The following is an 18,254-nucleotide window of genomic DNA, read 5'->3' as shown; positions in this document are numbered from 1 at the left end:
GTGGTGACTTCAAACTGATTGGCATTCTTGGCCAGGAAATGCGGCAAACCGAGATGCTTTTCTGTCTGTGTGAATTGAGCAATACCCCTCAGGGGGTTCACGGTTCTTTCATGAGTTCATGTGTGGCACACACGGGCCCCAAGCTATTGCAGCTCTTTCTTCATTCCCTAGCTGCATTTCCTTTTCCCTGCCCCCTCCCGCCCTATCCCCGCTCCTTCCCCATTGCCACCTCCTTCCCCTCTCTTGGTGTTCTGATTTATGTCGACCTGGCTATTCCCCTGGTTTCCTGTATTGGTTGCATTTTTGTTCCTTTTGCCTGTTTTTCCACCCTTTTGGCGTTTCTGTCTCCAATTACGGTTTGACCTCCCACTTCAAAATTTCCTGTTTTTAGTGTGAGCTATATGGGGAAGAACTCCCTCCCTAGCATCTACGGAGTGGATTCCTCTCCCCCCCCCTCCCTTCCACACTGTAGCCCCCTTCCACCCTGCTAGGTCACCAGCATGTGTAGCCAGTCCGTATGGTGAGGCTGTTATGTACCCATATGGCTGAGCTCCCTGACAATACGGGTATCACACTACTGATACCTGAGCTGATCCCTCCCCCATGTATGCCAAGGAGTGGTTGCGTGTCTTCTTGGAGCACTGGAACTCCCAGCAATGGCTGCCGTGACTGGGTGGTGCCCTTGAGGAGAGACCCTGGTTGGAGTGGGTGGTATCAGGGTGGATGCTTGGCACATGAAGCGTATCAAGCTGCAAAAATCTGGCCGTTCTCACACGGCCTTCTCTTAGAATGGTGAAGGATCCTTAAATGCTGCCTCGTACGACCTGGCAGCTTTCCCTTCCCTGGCTACCCCATGGGAGGAGGGCCAGGCTCGCTGTCTTGGGCTGAAACCCTTTCCCCATTACCTCGTCTGTACTAGGACGGATGGGGACACTTTCACTGCCACAAAGCAATTGTTTTTCATGGAAAATATTGAGGAAAAGTTTGGTGAAGTGGAGTTTATTAGTAAGATGCGGTCAGGCTCTCTGTTGATCAGAGCTTCTTCTGCCACCCAATTCGCAGCTTTTCGAGCCTGTGATCATCTTAGCAACATCCCAGTGTCTATCACTCCTCACCAATCTCTGACTATGGTCCAGGGCATCATTTTTCACAGGGACTTCATCCTGCAAACCGATGAGGAATCCAGGCTAATTTGGAGTGCGTGGCGTTCTTATTGTTCGATGTGTGCAGAAGGGTCGCAAAGATAACTGCACCGATACTGGTGCCTTCATTCTGGCTTTCGAGGGGTAGTCTCCCAGAGGAGGTCAAGGTTATGGGACATGAAGCCGTACATCCATCCACCTATGTGGTGCTTGTGTTTTGGGCATATGTCTTCTCGCTGTACGGCGGACCCTTTGTGTGGTGACTGTGGCCACTCAGTCCATGAGGGAAGCCCTTGTGTTCCGCTGCCTTTGTGTGTCAACTTTGCTGACCGCCACTCTCCTCACTCGCCAGATTGCCCAGCTTACAAGAGAGGAAAGAAGATACAAGAATACAAGTCCTTGGATCGCCTGTCTTACATTGAGGCTCGCCAAAAGTATGAGAGACTCCATCCAGTGTCACTATCTTCCACTTTTGCCTCTGTTACTTCCTTTCCTCGTCCTTACCCCAGCCCCACCCCACTCTCGCCTTGCAGTTCCCACAACCTCCCGTCAGGAAGTCATTCCCCTCCTTGGCTGAAGAAGTGTCCCCCTTCTTCGGCATCTGCTGGTGATCGGGCCCCTTCACAGGAACCCTCTCCCTGGTGTCTCTCAGGCCAGAAGACTCTCACCACTTCTTGGCCACGAGGCACACCATCTGCGTGACCCAAGGTTGTCTGCTCTCTTTCGTGCCTCGATCTTGCAGATGCCTGTACTCCCCGTGTCCTGCCCTCCTCCACTTCGGAAAGAGAAGAAGAAGAAATATAAATCTTGGAGGTCCCAACTCCCCTCTCACAACCTGCATCTGACATCTTATTTAGGGATGTCACCCCATCCTTGTCGGTGACAACTACTGACAGAGTGACCTGACCTCCTCGGCTCCTTCATGCCTACCTTGGACTCACGCCACACGATCATCCAGTGGAACTGCAACATCTTGTTTCCTCTTATTCTGTGTTCTGTCTTGTTCTCCAAGAAACGCATTGCTTTTTTGACCGCTCTCCAGCTTTCTGTGGTTATCGGGTGTTCTGTCGGAACTGTGCTGGCACTGGGATAGCATCTGGTGGGGTCTGCACTTTGGTTCGCTCCGATGTCCTTAGTGACTGGATCCCCCTCCGTACCACTTTGGAAGTGATAGCAGTTAGAGTGCAAACGACTCTGGCAATCACCCTTTGCAATGTCTACCTCCCTCCAGGTCAGCCACTTGCTTATGTTGCACTATCTACCTTAATCCAGCAACTCCTGCCCTCGTTTCTCCTCCTCGGGGATTTCAATGCCCACCATCCACTGTGGGGGAGTGTCACTTCAACGGGCCGGGGTATCCTAATCTATCAACTTATCATGGACTTCACTTTGTGTCTCCTCAATGATGGTTCCTTTACCCACTTCACTGCCGCTCATGGCACCTTCTCTGCTATCGATCTCACAATCTCTTCCCCTGCCCTCGTGGCTTCCCTACATTGGTCACCCAATGATGACCTTTGTAACAGTGACCACTTTCCAGTGACACTCTCATTCCCCCGCCAGGCAGACAGGCCCCCATGTTGGGCATTCTGGAGGGCCAATTGGCCTCTATACATGTCTGCTGTCCGCTTTCTCTTCTGCATGCTGCTGGCACTGATGTCCCAGTATCCACAGGGTGCCCTTTTCATCGGCCGGTACTGTGGTGGACCAAGGACGTCGCACTCGCTGTCCAGGACCGCCAATGGGCACTGCAGTGATTTGATACCCCTCCCAGACCAACCTCCTCACTTTTAAGCGTCTCCGAGCTAAGGCTCGTTACGTCACCGTATCAGTGTGGCTTCCGGGCAGGGCGATCTCCAACTGATCATTTACTCCAATTGGAGTCTGCCATCCAACAGACTTTTGCTCACCGCCAGCACCTTGTCGCAGTTTTCTTTGACCTACATAAGGCGTATGACATGGCTTGGGGCCATCACATTATAGTTACCCTCCATGACGGGCTTCTGTGGTGATCCCGTTCTGATTTTTATCCGTGAGTTTTTATCTCACTGTCTCTTCCGGGTTCGAGTTGGCACTTCACTGAGCACCCCTCAGATTCAGGAGAATGGTATCCAACAGGGTTCTGTGCTAAGTGTCACACTTTTCCTCATTGCCATAAATGTGCTTGTGACCTCTGTTTACCCGGTGTTGTACATTGACAATTTTTGCATCTGGTGCAGCTTCTACTCAGTGGTGTCTGTGGTGCCAGCTCCAAGGCACCATCTGACGGGCCTCTGCATGGGCCACCACTCATGGCTTCCAGTTCTCCCCCCTACAAAATGCAGGTTATGCATTTTTGTCATCGACCCACAGTACACCCTGATCCAGAACTTTATTTAGGCAAGCAGCTCCTCGGTGTTGTAGCACAGTCCCGTTTCTTGGGCCTTATTTTTGATAACAAGCTGACATGGCTGTTCCACATTTGACACCTAAAGACTACATGCATGCAGAAGCCTAATGCTCTCCACTTCCTGGCCCACACATCTTGGGGTGCAGACCGTTCTAGTCTTCTCCATATTTACCATGCTCTGGTCTTGTCCAGACTCGATAATGGTGGTCAGGTTTATGGCTCAGCAGCTCCTTCCACTTTGAAACTCCTCGATGTTGTCCATCAATGTGGGGTGTGTCAGGCTATTGGTGCCTTTCGCAGTAGTCCTGTTGATAGTCTTCTCACAGAAGCAGAGACTCCCCTTCTACACATCCGAGAGCCACCTCCTTGTTTCTTATGCAGTCGCCATTTACCAATTCCCTGACCATCCTGTGCTCTTCGCCAATGAGAAATATCTCCCCCGTAACACCTGCCTACGTGGGATTTCCAGTTGGCATGTCTCAGTACCCTCTGCTGCCGGGATCTGCACTCACTGGACTGCACCCCGTGTCTTTCCTCCCATACCCCCCTCCCCCCTAGACCATGGATTAGGACCGATCTCTTCCAGGGTCTTAAGGTCTCTGTTGCTCCTATGGTTTTCCGGCATCTTGTATGTGCCATCCTCGCAGAGTTCCAGGGTACCACCATCTTTTACACTGATGGTTCTAAGACTACTGATAAGGTGGGATACGCTTTCATGTCTCCTACCGGCTTCAAGCCCCATTTGTTGCCAGGATCATGTAGTGTATTTACAGCAGAGCTTCTAGCCATTCACAGGGCCCTCCTTTTTGTTTCTCCGGCCTCCCCCCATAGTGTTTCAATTTGTTCAGACTCCATGAGCAGTCTGCAGGCTATTGATCGACGTTACTCTCATCACCCCTTGGTATCTGCCATCTGTGACCTTCTCTCTGCTCTTGAGTGTGCCGCCTATTCAGTCATCTTTCTCTAGGTCCCAAGTCATGTCGGAATCCTAGGGAATGAATTGGTTTGGCTAGAGAAACAGATACTTATCCCCCATTTCCTTTCACGATTACAGCTGCGGATCTATGTCAAATTGCTCTTTGCCCAACAGTGGAATGCCATCTGGAACGCTTCTGCGCACAGTAATAAACTCCGCACCATCAAGGAGTCTACTGCAGTTTGGGGCACTTCTTTCTGCCCCTCGCTGTTTACGTATTGGCCATACCAGATATAAGGTACTCCTTTAGTCTTGGACCAGGGGCAGGTTAGTTGTGGTTGGGACTCCTTTTGCAGTCTTCATGGTCTGTGACCCCATGACCGCCCCCCCTTTTTTCCAGTTTTTAGATTTGGTCTCACCTTTAATGCTTTTACTGTGTGTTTAATGTTCATTCTTTTATAAGTTGACTCCTCTGACTGAATCCATCCACTTTTAGCATACCCTCTTTCTTATGTAACCCACTTTGGAATCACAGAACTGATGACCTCGCCGTTTGGACCCATAATCTCTCAATCAGTTGAGCAGTAGTGCATATCGTGAGCATTGAAGCAGGAGAGTGTGGCCTAAGAGGAAGTATGTGAAAGCACTGGATAAAACAGGAAGCTGTTTCCAATACCTGTATGCCAATTCTCAAATTTGTCGGCTGCTTACCTGTATGTCAATTCTCAATATGTCTGCTGCACAGTTGAAAGGAAGGATATTTGTTCGATTGGATATATGTAAATTGATGTCTGATGAACACTTTGAAATTACAATGACAGAAATAAAATGGCAAGCTTGGGGAAGTTTAAAAAATGTGCATCATTTCCATGGGCCACAATAAGCAGCCCGATTACAAGGAAATAGTGAAAGATTACCTTACAGTTCATTTAAACAGACAGGGTGCAAGATCTCCCTAAAACTAAATTTCCTAATGTCATACATAGACAATTTTCAGAACAATTGAGCTAAATGTCAGAGGAACATGGTGAATGCTTCCACTATGAATGTAAAACTCTGGAACATTATCAAGGTCGTTGGCGAATAAATATGTCTTGAGTACTGGTGGTGAATCTCACATGAAGAAGTGACACGCAGAAGGAAGGACATAAGCATTCATTCACGGGCAAATGTACACAGAGGCAATATCTCCACTTGGAAAGCGTCCACATTACCATATTTGCTTTGTCCAAGTTACCTTTTTTTCCTTTTAACATTTCACTTCCGTCTTCCTTTCATCGGATAAAGATGTCAATGATGGTAAGAAAACCTGAAGCATTGTAAAGAAACAGGCTTCACATTCGTGATCAGCACAGTCAATTGGTTAGAAATTCATATTTTTATGCAACCTCCAAACAAAATGTCAAAATTTATTGACTTGTGTTGTTAAATGTATTTACAATCCGTTAACATTTGTTTGTCAATATTGGTAAGAAGTTTAATTTGAAATTTTATATTATGTAGTAATGCTGATAAACACACAAGTACTATACCTTTTACCCCTGAAGTAAGTAATGGTCAGCAATTGTGTCTGTTATTGGTTTTTCTCCATCTAATTTTCCTGCTTTATGAACATAAGATGGTTGTGATTTCTCTTCTCAGCTTCTGTGTCAGACAGGATGAACAGCAATCTGCGACTGTTTGCTGATGACGTAGTAGTATACAGGAAAGTATCATCGTTGAGTGACTGTAGGAGGATGCAGGATGACTTACACAAAGTTTCTATGTGGTGTGATGAATAGCAGCTAGCTCTAAATGTAGAAAAATGTGAACTGATGCAGATGAGTAGGAAAAACAACTGCATAATGTTTCAATGAGATGTGTGCTGCTCACTGTCGTATCTATTAAATATCTAGGCATAATGCTGCAAAGTGATGTAAAGTGGAATGAGCACATAAAGACTGTAGTAGAGAAGAATGGTAGACTTTGGTTTATTGGGAAAGTTTTATGAAAGTGTAGTTCATTTGCAAAGGAGACCGTATATAGGCTGCTTGTGTGATGCATTCTCAAGTACAGCAAAAGTGTTTGAGGTCCCCATCAAGCAAGACGTCAAAACAATTCAGAGGCATGCCGCTATGTTTGTGGCTAATATGGTTGATCAAAGAGTAGAAATGGAGGTGCTTCACCAACTCAAATGGGAATCCCTGGACGAAACACATTCTTTTTGCAAAACACTACTGAGAATATTTAGAGAATGGGCATTTGCAGTTGACTGCAGAGAGATTCTACTGCTGCAAACATACATTTTGTATAAGGACACTGTAGAAAAGGTAACTGAAATTAGTCCTCATATAGAGGCATATTGGTAGTCCTCCTCCACTCGCTCCATTTGTACATAGTACCCTATGCCATACACCACACAGTGGCTTGCAGTGTGCGTAGCTGTAGATTTTACTCTGCAGTGAACAGTTAATTACATTATCTGCCGCCCGCATCTCGTGGTCGTGCAGTAGCGTTCTCGCTTCCCACGCCCGGGTTCGATTCCCGGCGGGGTCAGGGATTTTCTCTGCCTCGTTGATGGCTGGGTGTTGTGTGCTGTCCTTAGGTTAGTTAGGTTTAAGTAGTTCTAAGTTCTAGGGGTCTTATGACCATAGATGTTAAGTCCCATAGTGCTCAGAGCCATTTGAACCATACATTATCTGCCACAATGACCAACAATGCAAGTAAAATTGAAAGTGTGTATATTAATGCATGCACCATCACCTTATCGGACATAAATGAACAAAGCAGTCAATGATACAGTTTCTAAACGTCATTCAATGTGATCACCACTTTGAGCATTGAATAAAAGAAAAGAAATACTGGAACATTTTTATACTTTCTTCTTTCTCAAAATATTTGGGTATTGTGAAATACTCCAGAAATTGATTTCCAAGTCTGGTCTCAAAGGGCACTGTATTTACTGTCTGAAGATGGTGAAAGCCATACTTTTAGGCTCATAAAAAAAAAAAAAAAAAAAAAAAAAAAAAGTGGCCATTATATTTTTGGACTGTGTTTGTAAAGTGATCTTCAGAGGCTTGGGTTTGGAACCAAGTTTTGTGTGACCAATTGTATTGTTTATTTCTTGCTGATGCAAAGACAGTGTGGGACATCCTCTGCATGTCCTAAGCACCAACATTTTGAGAAAATGTATGTGTTTGCAATGATTCTCTACACAAACCATTTAACATGCATACTACCTCTGAAGTGTTTTATTTTTGCCTTAATACCTTTACATGTTAAAACATTTAAGATGTCATATTTGGTCTGACTTTGTTCTACTGGTGAATTTAGATATATAAATTCTTTTCAGGTGCGTTCTGCCCAGTTGAATAATTGGCTCCTGCACACATTTTCAACAATGGGACTTGATGCCATTTTCACATAACTGTTGAGGAAGGATGTACTGGTTCACTGGGGCATTGTTTTCTATTTCTTATTGATGCCCTCACCTCTAGGCAATGGGTGCCATGGTGGGGGGTCATGCTCAGAGACTCAGTTGCTGAAAGTTCACACTCTATGCTCTTTATGCCAAGCAAAGAAATCCTTATGAAAGATGGAATCCACTGTCCATGTTTATTAGGTAACACTCAAGTCAGATTTGGGCTGTTTCTTTAAGCACACATACAGGGTGTTCATAAAATCCAGGAACACTTTCAATTATTTATTGCACGTGAACCAAACATTGTACAGATATCATACGTATGTCATTTTGAAGAGGAAACCCTGAAAGTGTCCCCCCCCCCCCCATGTATACCGCCACAGCGTAGGTAATTTGCCAATAGTCAATGCTAGTCGCAAACATGGTAAGTTGAGGTGTGGAGCGAGCTTTGTGTGTGTTGGAGCTCGACAAAAACAAGTGTGCTACAGCTGTTCAATGGATGTTTAGAACCAAGTATGGTAAGATGCCACCAACAAGGAAGGCCAGTTACCACTGGCTCAACAAATTCATTAAGACAGGTTGCTTGTGCCCAGCAAATCCCAGTGCGAGTGAAGTGAAAATGGAGTGCATACGAGAGACATTTGTAAGGAGTCCAAAGAAATCAGTATGTCAGTTATCCCATGAACTCAATGTTTGTAAAAAAACTTTCAGAGTTTCTCTTCAAAATGCAATACATATGACATCTGTACAATGTTTAGTTCTTGTTCAATAAATAATTGAAAGTGTTCCTGGACTTTTATGTACACCCTGTATTAAGAAAGTATTGTTTACATAGTCTATAGTGTGTCCAGTTTTTTAAAATGCTCAGAAATGGCTGATTTGGTGGAGTCCAGTATGACTTTCACACTCCGTGGCACTCTCCTCAATGCTGAATACCATCTAGACACTTTGCCGCATTGGCAGAGGATGCAGTGAACTTGATTTGCAGAGTCCCAGATTCTCTCTCTCAGAACCTAATATACAAAGGGTAAAACACACCGAAATAACACTGCCGTGGGTGGAGCTTGTGCAGCACACATTTCTGCTGCTAGGTGTGTACAGTGCAACTCAGTGCCAGTTCAGAGCTGCCTGTGTTGTAGACCTGGTTTGTTCTGTTCATTTGCAGTACTCTTTTGTTCTTGTTCAGTTTTCTATTACGCCAAGTTTAAGTGAACAACATGCAGTTATGAAATTTTATTTTCTCCTCATAAGAAATGCTGCTGAAACTGTTTTAATGTCGAAAACAGCTTACCAAGGTGATGCTATGGGAAAAACTCAAGTGTACGAGTAGTTTGCTGGATTTAAAAATGGCAAATGTCGATTGATGACAAACCTAATTCTGGACATCCATCAACTACCCGAATTGACAAAAATATTGAAAAAATTCGAGAGCTTGTGCTCACAGACTGGCAGACAATTGATCAACTGTCAGAGATTAGTGGGTTATCTTGGAGCTCTGTGTTCAACAAAAAAAGACCAGATTTGTGGCAGATAGGAGACTGGTTTTTCCACAACACCACACCTGCACACACAGCCATCTCTGTTAGACAGTTTTTGGCTAAAAATGGCATGATTCTGCAGCCCCAAGCATCTTAAGAGGACAACGATTTGACAACACTGAAGTCAAGGGGGGGAAGAAGAAGGAAAAAAAAGCTGTCAGCCATTTCGAGGGTGACTAAACAAAATGTTTTGAACAGTGGGACAAACATATTAGTTGTAATGGAGGGTATTTTGAAGGAGATAAGATTGTTTTGTAGACAATTTGCTTCGTAAAGTAAGGTTGTGGACATGCTTGGAACACTCTTGATGTTATGCATTCCTAGTATCCTGCTGACCTCATTTATAGCACTGCCCATGAATGCTATTGTCTTGGTGTCTCTTGTTGCTGCTGGCTCTCCAGTGCTATGTACTTGCCTGGTTGTTATAAACATTTCTTTTGAATATGTTTGTGAAGTGTTTGAGTCTGCTTGTAACCTTCTTTGAGGATAAGTGTCACGAGCATTTGTCACACACAGCTCTGGCAAACCACCCACTGCAGAGCCCAACTTAAACTGAAACACACAGCTTACCAGAAAGAGCTCAAATACTTGAAAATCCCATTCAAAAGAAATGGTTGTCACAACAAGCAAATATAACTCACATTTTGTGGAAGGTACTGCTAACTTGAGAGCAAGATGAGCAGGAGACTGAGCCACACTTCATATGCAGGCAATACAATCAGCAGGATCCTAGGGTGGCACTTCATCAATTAGTGTTCCACCCGCCACTCAAGACCTTGGCTTTAGTGGCATCTGTATGATAGGATTTGGGCCTCCACGAGACAAGTCTACTGCATCCCCTGCCAATGTGGCAAAGTACATTGGAAAAGAAGTAACATTCTGTTGAAGGATATAAGTGACTTTGAGCTTTATTTGATTTTTGACACACATCACTTTTTTGATACAACCATTACTGGTTTTAGCACACAATGGCGGCTGTCTTCAGGTGGGCAGCACTCTGTGAACTAATGTTCACGCAGTGTGAAACTGAACATATTACCAGAAATGATGGAATTCTGGGGGTTGACTGAAAAGTAATGCCTCCACCTTTGTAACTCTATTAACAGTTGGCAGCATTGGTATGCGGCAGGTACTGGCTTGTTCCGTAGCGTCTTCTCTACAGCTCCAGTTGATAGGAAGCCTTAGCGTTGAACGGTTGTATTGTTATAGTGTAAAGTACGGAACATGGTGCAGATGGCCGGTCAGTGCGATGTAAGCAACGTGGAGTCATTGAATTCTTGACAGCAGGTGTCACCCCAAAGGAGATTCATCAGAGAATGAAAGCAGTTTATGGTGACTGTGTTGATGTGAGTACTGTGTGTCATTAGGCAAGTAAGTTTAAAGATGTTTATGCTGGAACATCTGACCTGTGTGACTAACAAAGAGTTGCTGTGACAGCAACCACCAAGTTTCACAAGCAAAATGTTGGCAGATTGATTCAGAAAGATTGTCGTATCACTCAGACAGAAAGTGCAAGCACAATTGACATTTCGCAGGAATGTGTGGGTCACATTATTGATTTGCTTGGCTATCGGAAGATCTGTGCACGATGGGTACCCCAGATGCTGACTCCTAAAATGAAAGCGCACTGACTTGAAATTTGCCAGAAATTTAGCACTGTTTGACTTCCGCCTGCTCCTGATAATGAACTGCGGGGACATTATTATGCTTCTGATGAAGACGTTGAGAGAACAGATACTGTGGTTGCGGAAAGTTTTGACTTCTTCCGTGACGGCTTCAGAAAACTTGTTCATAGTTGGCAGAAATGTATCCAATTGGCTGGTGATTATGTGGAAAAGTGAAAATTGGTAATTAAAGATCACATTCTAAGGATTATTTCTGTGTTTGATTCATTAAAATATTCCCATCCAAACCCAATCAACGAAGGTGGAGGCAGTGATCTGCAGTGGAATGTTGATCTTGTCAGCTGCATGATCTCTTCTGAGATTATGGCCACTGATGTGAACGTCTTGCAGCTTGAAGAGCAGTGCCATCAGCTATTGGAAATTGCTCCAAACTGATCACTCCTGTTTCCGTTTTATAACAAAGCCCTTACTCCGATTTAAATATGGTTTTACTACTTCAACGGCCTGTATTCTACTTTTTTTATTCTAAAAATAAGACAAAAATTTTATAACTTCAACAATTTTATGATTTTTACTAATAAAGAATTGTCTTTACAGATGTGCACATCTAGTGCAAAGAGTTAAAGGGAGGCGAGGATATGTACACTTAGCTGATTTTTGTGTCGTGATCAGTTTGCCATCACATGAACATTCGTTCACCGTAACATCTGATAGTGGCATTGTGGGCTGTGAAACTAGTAATGATTGTATCATAAAAAGGGACTGTGCTTAAGATGGTTCATTTGTGAGACGCTTAACTGCAATCAAGGAGATGTGTAAAAAGAGTAAATGTCAGACACAGCTCCACCACCCTCCTAAGTTGGCCAGTTGGCCATTATAGAGATTACTCAGAAACAGAACATGCCACAAACCATGAAAACTGTCCTTTTTGAGAATTAAAGAAGCATTACTTCCAGACTTAGATAGTACCTGGTAAACGGAGATAGTCAATTCTGTTTTGTGGCCAGGCAAGGGGTCATGGATTTACCATTAACATTAATTAAAAGGTTTAGAAATTAATGGAATTGAAATACTACCACATACTGGGGATAATGAATGGAATAATGTGAGAGAGGGACAGCAACCTTGTGCCACAGGTACACAGAGGTTGGATGTATATGTGCAGAAGAGTAATTATAAGGGGTGGTCAAATGAAAATGAAACAGATGAAAAAAGTAATTGCCATATCTGTTAATACATTTTTCCCACTGTGAGACAAGGTCAGTGTGTTTTCATGGAAAAAGGTTTGAAGTTGCTTACAGGACCAGGATTGTACCCAGGCATGCACCTCTTCATTCAAAGCAGACAGCCACAAATGTCTTTCTTCGGGGCACTAAAAATATGGAAATTGCATGGGGAGGGATCAGGATACCATCCTGGTATGGACGATGTGCGAGGGCTAACTCCTGCAGCATAGCTGAAACAATGTTGGCAAAATATAATTTCATCCTGGCACGAGTCCACCCCTCTCACCTTTTGTGTGTTTACTATTCCATGTTTTTGGAGCTACTTGATCTCATCACAGCACTAGTAAAACTTTATTAAGGCAAAATTTTCTTTCCTGCTGAGGTGACACCATTAGCGAAAAAGATGTTTGAAATAGGCTATCACTAATTCAGTGTAACATGTCTATTCGGATTTTCTTTGATGATATTTCCTAGCAGGAGATCGTAAAACAGAAGCCACCAACAATACTGAAAAACCTGGAAATTTTGACAAAGTAGTGAGTTTTCCTACAGTATTACAAATAAATGTAATTAAGTGGTCAGCATATAATAATTAGTGGAAAATGCTTCTTTCCAGGAACTAACGAAATGAGCACACAGTTTGTCGGAAATGGTTCTTCTAACATGCTTTGTCATTTCATATCCCTGAATGTTTTTTGTGCTATTTATGTTTGTCAAAGTTAGGCATTGCTATTACATATTTGGTACCCTAATTAATTTTATGATAACCATCCAAAACCTTGATTAAAATTAGGCTCAAAATCCTCTCACCTGTCTGCTCTGTCAGATTCTGTTAATGCATTTTATACCAAATAGCTTAACTGCTAACTTATAAGACAGCAGTGAATTAGTCATTTGCACACAATCACTCGTTTTAAATAACCTTAGTGGAAAACCTATGAATACTATGACAGGTTTTCAGATTTAGTAAACTGGAAGGCTAGCAAAGATACTCTGCAAATTAGCATATATGACGAGAAAACAGAACAATTTTACAACAGAATAACTTAAGATCTTTGTATGTTTTGGTGCCATCCCATTTAACTGCTATCAAAGTACAGCTCATAGACAAGAGTAATAGGCAAACACTGTTATAAATGAAACATGTGCGCACACACACAATACATAATTTGGATTTTCATTTTTTCTTGCACCCATTAGTGAACCATAATGATATTCTCATTGTACATGTTAATATGAGAGAATTTCATTAATTTTATTTTCATGTATGTGCAGGAAAGTTTGAGGATGCACTGACAGACATGGAACAGGCTGTAAGACTGGAAGCAAAAAATGGAGAATTTGCAGAAGGACTAACTGCTTGTCTTACAAAGAAAAATCAAGTAATTGCAAAATAATATTCTTTTGTATTAAAATTCATTCTGCTTGACAATCCATGTAATAATTTGCAATACAAATAAATTTGTAACTGAAATGCATATTGTTTCATTCATCATCAAAGGCACAATTAAAGGTTTATAAGACAGGGTATTGCCATGATGCTGAATTTTTCCCCACAAACATATATATATTTACAAAACAAGCACTGTTGATTTACACAATATTTTTGAATTGCTGTTGTATTGTTTCACTATATTGGTGTTATTAGGAGAAATTGCACCCACTTTTTATTACCTCTGGAGCTAGAACATTTGTTTTTAATTTTTAGCTAGGAGAGTAAAATGTTCCAATATTTTTTAGAGATCAAAAGATTAAAACCAATATTTGTATCAACACAACTAACATGTTGTGCTTTTGACAAATTTATTTACAAGAAGATAAGGTACCTCGTGACGCTTTCTACACACTTGCATTTTGACACAGTCTCAAAGATTACCAAAGAAGTAGCTGTCAGAATTTTAGGCACTATATTTGCACTGTGGCAACACAAGAAGCTATACAGATTGAAGAGATGCTCAAAAGTAGTGCCTTGTTAGAATCTGCACACATCTGTCACCACATGGTCTATAGCCACAGCAACATTTCAATGATGAATATCTTCTTTCAAACATATTAAGCAAATCACTTCTTGCCACAGTGACACCACATATCTTCTAAACTTTGATAACGTTTGAGTTGCCTATCTTCAAACTGATGGAGAATTGTTACTGCCGGAGAAGCAACAGGTAAAATTCTTTCCATTTCCCGACGATTTTTCGCTGCTGTCTTCTGAGACCATTACAGCGTGGAACACACGTCCGATGTTTATCCTTTACTAATCTTGTCAGCACAGACACCCAAAGGACTGGGCCCATACACCATCCCCCCAAGATCTTAGAGGGGGCTGATTGCTGTGTCCCCTAATAAGACAAAAAGTAATCAGCACCCGCGAGATCATAATTCTCATCACCAATTCTTCGTTGAACCTGAAAATAAAATGCTGAAACTTCTACAATAATACAACAGGCAGTGGAAAGCATATCCCAGGATTAGTCAAGAGGTCAACCAGTCATTCGTCAGTTTAAGCAGTCAAATAAGTCATCTGAAAAATTATCTTACTCAATACTCGTGCAAATGTGAGCAAAACCAGTACTGACTTTGAAATGTTATGGTCTATTGTATTTACAACAAAGATACTGACACGACCTATAACTAAGAATAGAAGATTGGTTTAAAAATACACGCATCAAAGGCCTGTCTATCTGTGACAGAAGAATATGATGAAAACATCATTTCAGAAACTAACTTTGTAGCTAAGATAAAGCAAAAAATACTAATACGCTGACATACCAAAAGATGGAATTAGAATGTATCATAAAGCAAAACAATTATCAAGAATTTATGAAGATGTAAACAATGATTTGAGAAACACTTTTTACGTGATAACCGACCATTGGGGACCCTCCAGACGAGCGCGAGTGGGCCCCGTGTTGTGGCCTGGGAGACCTATCTCTGCCAAGACTTAGTCATGCCAGTTCTCCTGCTGGCTGTCTGTGTCACCAGACAGCTCCTCACTCTTTTTATTTCTTAGGTGAACCACTGGCAGAGCGTCGCCGTCCAGATCGGCGGTCCCTCTCCCTGTCTCTGTCTCTCTCACCAGCTCCACCACCACTTCGGCGGTGGGGCCTCTGCTGAGCTCGTGCACGTTCCCTCTCCCTTTCACGTTCTGCTTTCCGCATTTCTGCCATACGGCGCTCGTGTTCCGCCATGTGCTTGCGCCTCATTTCTTCCTTCACCACTATCTGAAATACCATTTTTTTTGTCATTGTATGTACAAACAGTATCAAAGTTAGGAGTAAAATGAAATCATTGCATTATGTCTTGCTAATAAGAGACAAAATTGTTAGCAGTATGCCATGAAGGATCTGTGATATGCTTTTTTGTTGACTAATCATTTATACCTGACTCAGGAAAATCTAGCAGAATATCATCTTATACTTCAGGAAGAAAGAAAAACAGGAAGTAATAACTTGCACGAATTAGAACTCACAAATGAAATGAAATCAGTGTTTTCTAGGGCATGGTTCAATTTATTGGAGAACACAGTATTCCAACTTGAAAATCTGCTCACTCTTCCACCATGTAGGAACCTGCAGTTTAATGAAGACTGTTCCAACTTTGCCCCATAGGGTATGGACATCTGCAAGGCAGGTGCACCTGGTAGTCTACCCACCATGTGGTACTACTGCAAATTGTTCAGGTCTTGTTCTGTAGCTTGCTGAGCCATTTTCCTACCCAGCATCTGTGGCCACTTACAATCACATATGCTACCCTCCTCGCTGACTGCCAGCTCATCAGCTGTTTGCCCACACCTGCCTAAGGGTGGGCACTTGAGCCTGGCTTAATGTGATGCTCTACTGATGTAGCAACTTAGTATTACTCACATAAAGCAATCTGAAGTCAAATGATATTCAGTTACTAGAAATCTTAAGACCAATATGAAGAATAAATCTCTGAACTGGCAGTTGATAACCTACCGACATATTTTAAGTCTTTTTTGTTTGTTTAAAACATTACTGATCGAAGATACAATCTGAAACCTTGATCCTAAGTACGACAGTTTTAGTCAACAGGAAAACATCAAGGCAGCTGCTTGAAATACTATAGAAGCAAAGGAGGCGATCAGATACACTCCCTCACTTATGAAACCAATTATAAGGGAAGTAGTAAGGAAAAGATTCTAACCACAGATGGTTACAGTGGGGATTCACAATGCAGGACATACATATGCCCTTACTTGTTTTGTTCCATATGGAGTCATAGTGACTAAAGTACTGTCAATCCTTCCCTCTGTGATATTATTTATTGCCATTATTGGGTTTTGAACAGTCAGTCTTATTTAGCACTCTAACGACCAAGAACCCTCACCGTTAAACATGAGCAATAAAGATTAAATAGCTACAAGATGATATCATACACTTGGGCTATTTCCTCCTCCGCTGACTGTTTTGAATGCTCAATATTTTAGTCTCTAGTGCTAGTGCAACAAAAAATTCAAAAGAAACAGATTCTAACTAAAGGAGTTAGTAAGAGGTGAATGCTAGGTAGCACATAGACATACTGAAAGGTCATGAAAATTCTGCCTGTAAATATGCTCATGTACCACCTAGTATCCATCTGGAGATAAGAGTATGCTATCTTGATATCTGACACTGATTCTATTTTGTAATTTTTTTTTAATCAGGATGTCAGACTGACAACAGTGTGTGTACAATGGGAACTTCTAAACAGGAACTGCAACAACAAGAAAAAACAGACTAGACTTGAGTCAAAATTGAATATCAGAAAATAATAATTAGTATTGGTTGCACAGTGAAAGCTACTTAATTCCCAAAATGTGGCAACACTGCACACAACTCTCATGCATTACACTGCTCTCATCTCATAGAAAGGAAGTGAAGATCTTACTGTGTCTATGATTAAAGAGGCAGAAGAAAAGGAGAAGCCTAATGGACATGAGACAAGTTTGCCAGACCTGGATTAGAACTGTCATCCTCACCTTCTATGGGCAGTGTCCTACCAATTGTGCTGTCTTTGATGCAAGAGGATATTTTTCTGCTCTTTACGGATATACACTACAATGAACATTTGCTACGAACTAACACAGTGGTCATTGCAATGTATACTTCCCATTAATAATAGGCTATTATCACCTCAAGTGGCCTAAATGTATTAAGGCATATGAAGACAAGTAACAAAATTATGAAAAGGATAGTTGCTACTCCCCCATATAATGGAGATGCTGAGTCGCGACTCAAATCTCCACTATATGGTCAATAGCAACTATCCTTTTCATAACACTGTTACATTCCATCCTGGATTTTTCATGTTTGATTTTGCATGAAACCAAGTAGCCGTTTTAAAATTCATGAAACGTAATAGATGCAAAATAGTGAGAAGCGCCTTCCAAAATTGGTCGTCAATAAATTGTAAAGTGCAACTGAGATTGTATACCATGTACCGTATTTATTATAAGGCTTTTCCCAAAGCTATCAGTCAAAAAACAAAGGGTCGTCTTATATTCACAGATTAAACTATTGCTGCTGAGTCCAACATATTTTGGTCGTTTAATAGATTCATATAGGGGTCATTTTACATTTACTGATGAAACTTTGGCTATACTGATGTCACATGCAGATATATTCTGAAGAGTTTGGAAGGGTAGGTTGGGCAAATGATACTCGCACTCAAACAGCATCGTGACTTCCCAATATGCTGAAGCAACTGATACAGTATTGACCTCGCTCGAACAACCATGTGACATTTTATTCGCATGGCGCTAGTGCAAGGGATACACAAGAAACTATGAACTACCCACCATAACAATCTACTGCTCTGCTTTAAATTTAAAAATTTTGTGAAACACTAGAGGAAATAGCATCAAATCCTATGATCTTTGTCATTGTATTTGAACAGGCTTACAACAAAAGTTCTCGTACATGTGTGGATATCATATACAAACATTTAGGATGCTTTTTAAGCAAAGGGAATCTATAGTGCGTACTTTGGCTTTTTATGAACATTTGCCATGTTTAAACT

The 18,254-nt window shown here is 42.1% G+C and overlaps 2 protein-coding genes across 8 annotated transcripts in view; one reads left to right on the top strand and one right to left on the bottom strand.

The window, feature by feature from the left end:
• The window catches only part of LOC126235886 (tetratricopeptide repeat protein 32-like), a 50,333-nt gene extending 36,623 nt beyond the window's left edge, over positions 1-13,710 (top strand). For 3 of the 5 annotated variants that reach the window (XR_007544830.1, XM_049944813.1, XM_049944814.1), the window contains one exon: positions 13,512-13,710. Coding sequence is in view for 2 of the 5 variants with exons in the window: in XM_049944813.1 (XP_049800770.1) it covers positions 13,512-13,633 (122 nt within the window). In the remaining 3 variants the exon portion in view is untranslated. Of the gene's footprint in view, positions 1-7,778; positions 8,049-13,511 lie in introns of all 5 variants that reach the window. The other 2 variants (XR_007544831.1, XR_007544833.1) reach the window with 1 other exon arrangement.
• Positions 13,711-13,999: 289 nt separating this feature from the next.
• LOC126235882 (apoptotic chromatin condensation inducer in the nucleus) overlaps positions 14,000-18,254 on the bottom strand; it is a 114,387-nt gene continuing 110,132 nt past the window's right edge. For 2 of the 3 annotated variants that reach the window (XM_049944809.1, XM_049944810.1), the window contains exon 13: positions 14,000-15,457. In XM_049944809.1, the coding sequence (XP_049800766.1) occupies positions 15,236-15,457 (222 nt within the window). In that variant the 3' untranslated portion in view covers positions 14,000-15,235. The remainder of the gene's footprint in view (positions 15,458-18,254) is intronic. The other variant, XR_007544828.1, reaches the window with a different exon arrangement.

This window comes from Schistocerca nitens, chromosome 2 (genome assembly GCF_023898315.1).
Source record: "Schistocerca nitens isolate TAMUIC-IGC-003100 chromosome 2, iqSchNite1.1, whole genome shotgun sequence".
NCBI lineage: Eukaryota > Metazoa > Arthropoda > Insecta > Orthoptera > Acrididae > Schistocerca > Schistocerca nitens.
The sequence above is the reverse complement of the archived record's forward strand: the minus strand, read 5'-3'. Positions and strand labels throughout refer to the sequence as shown.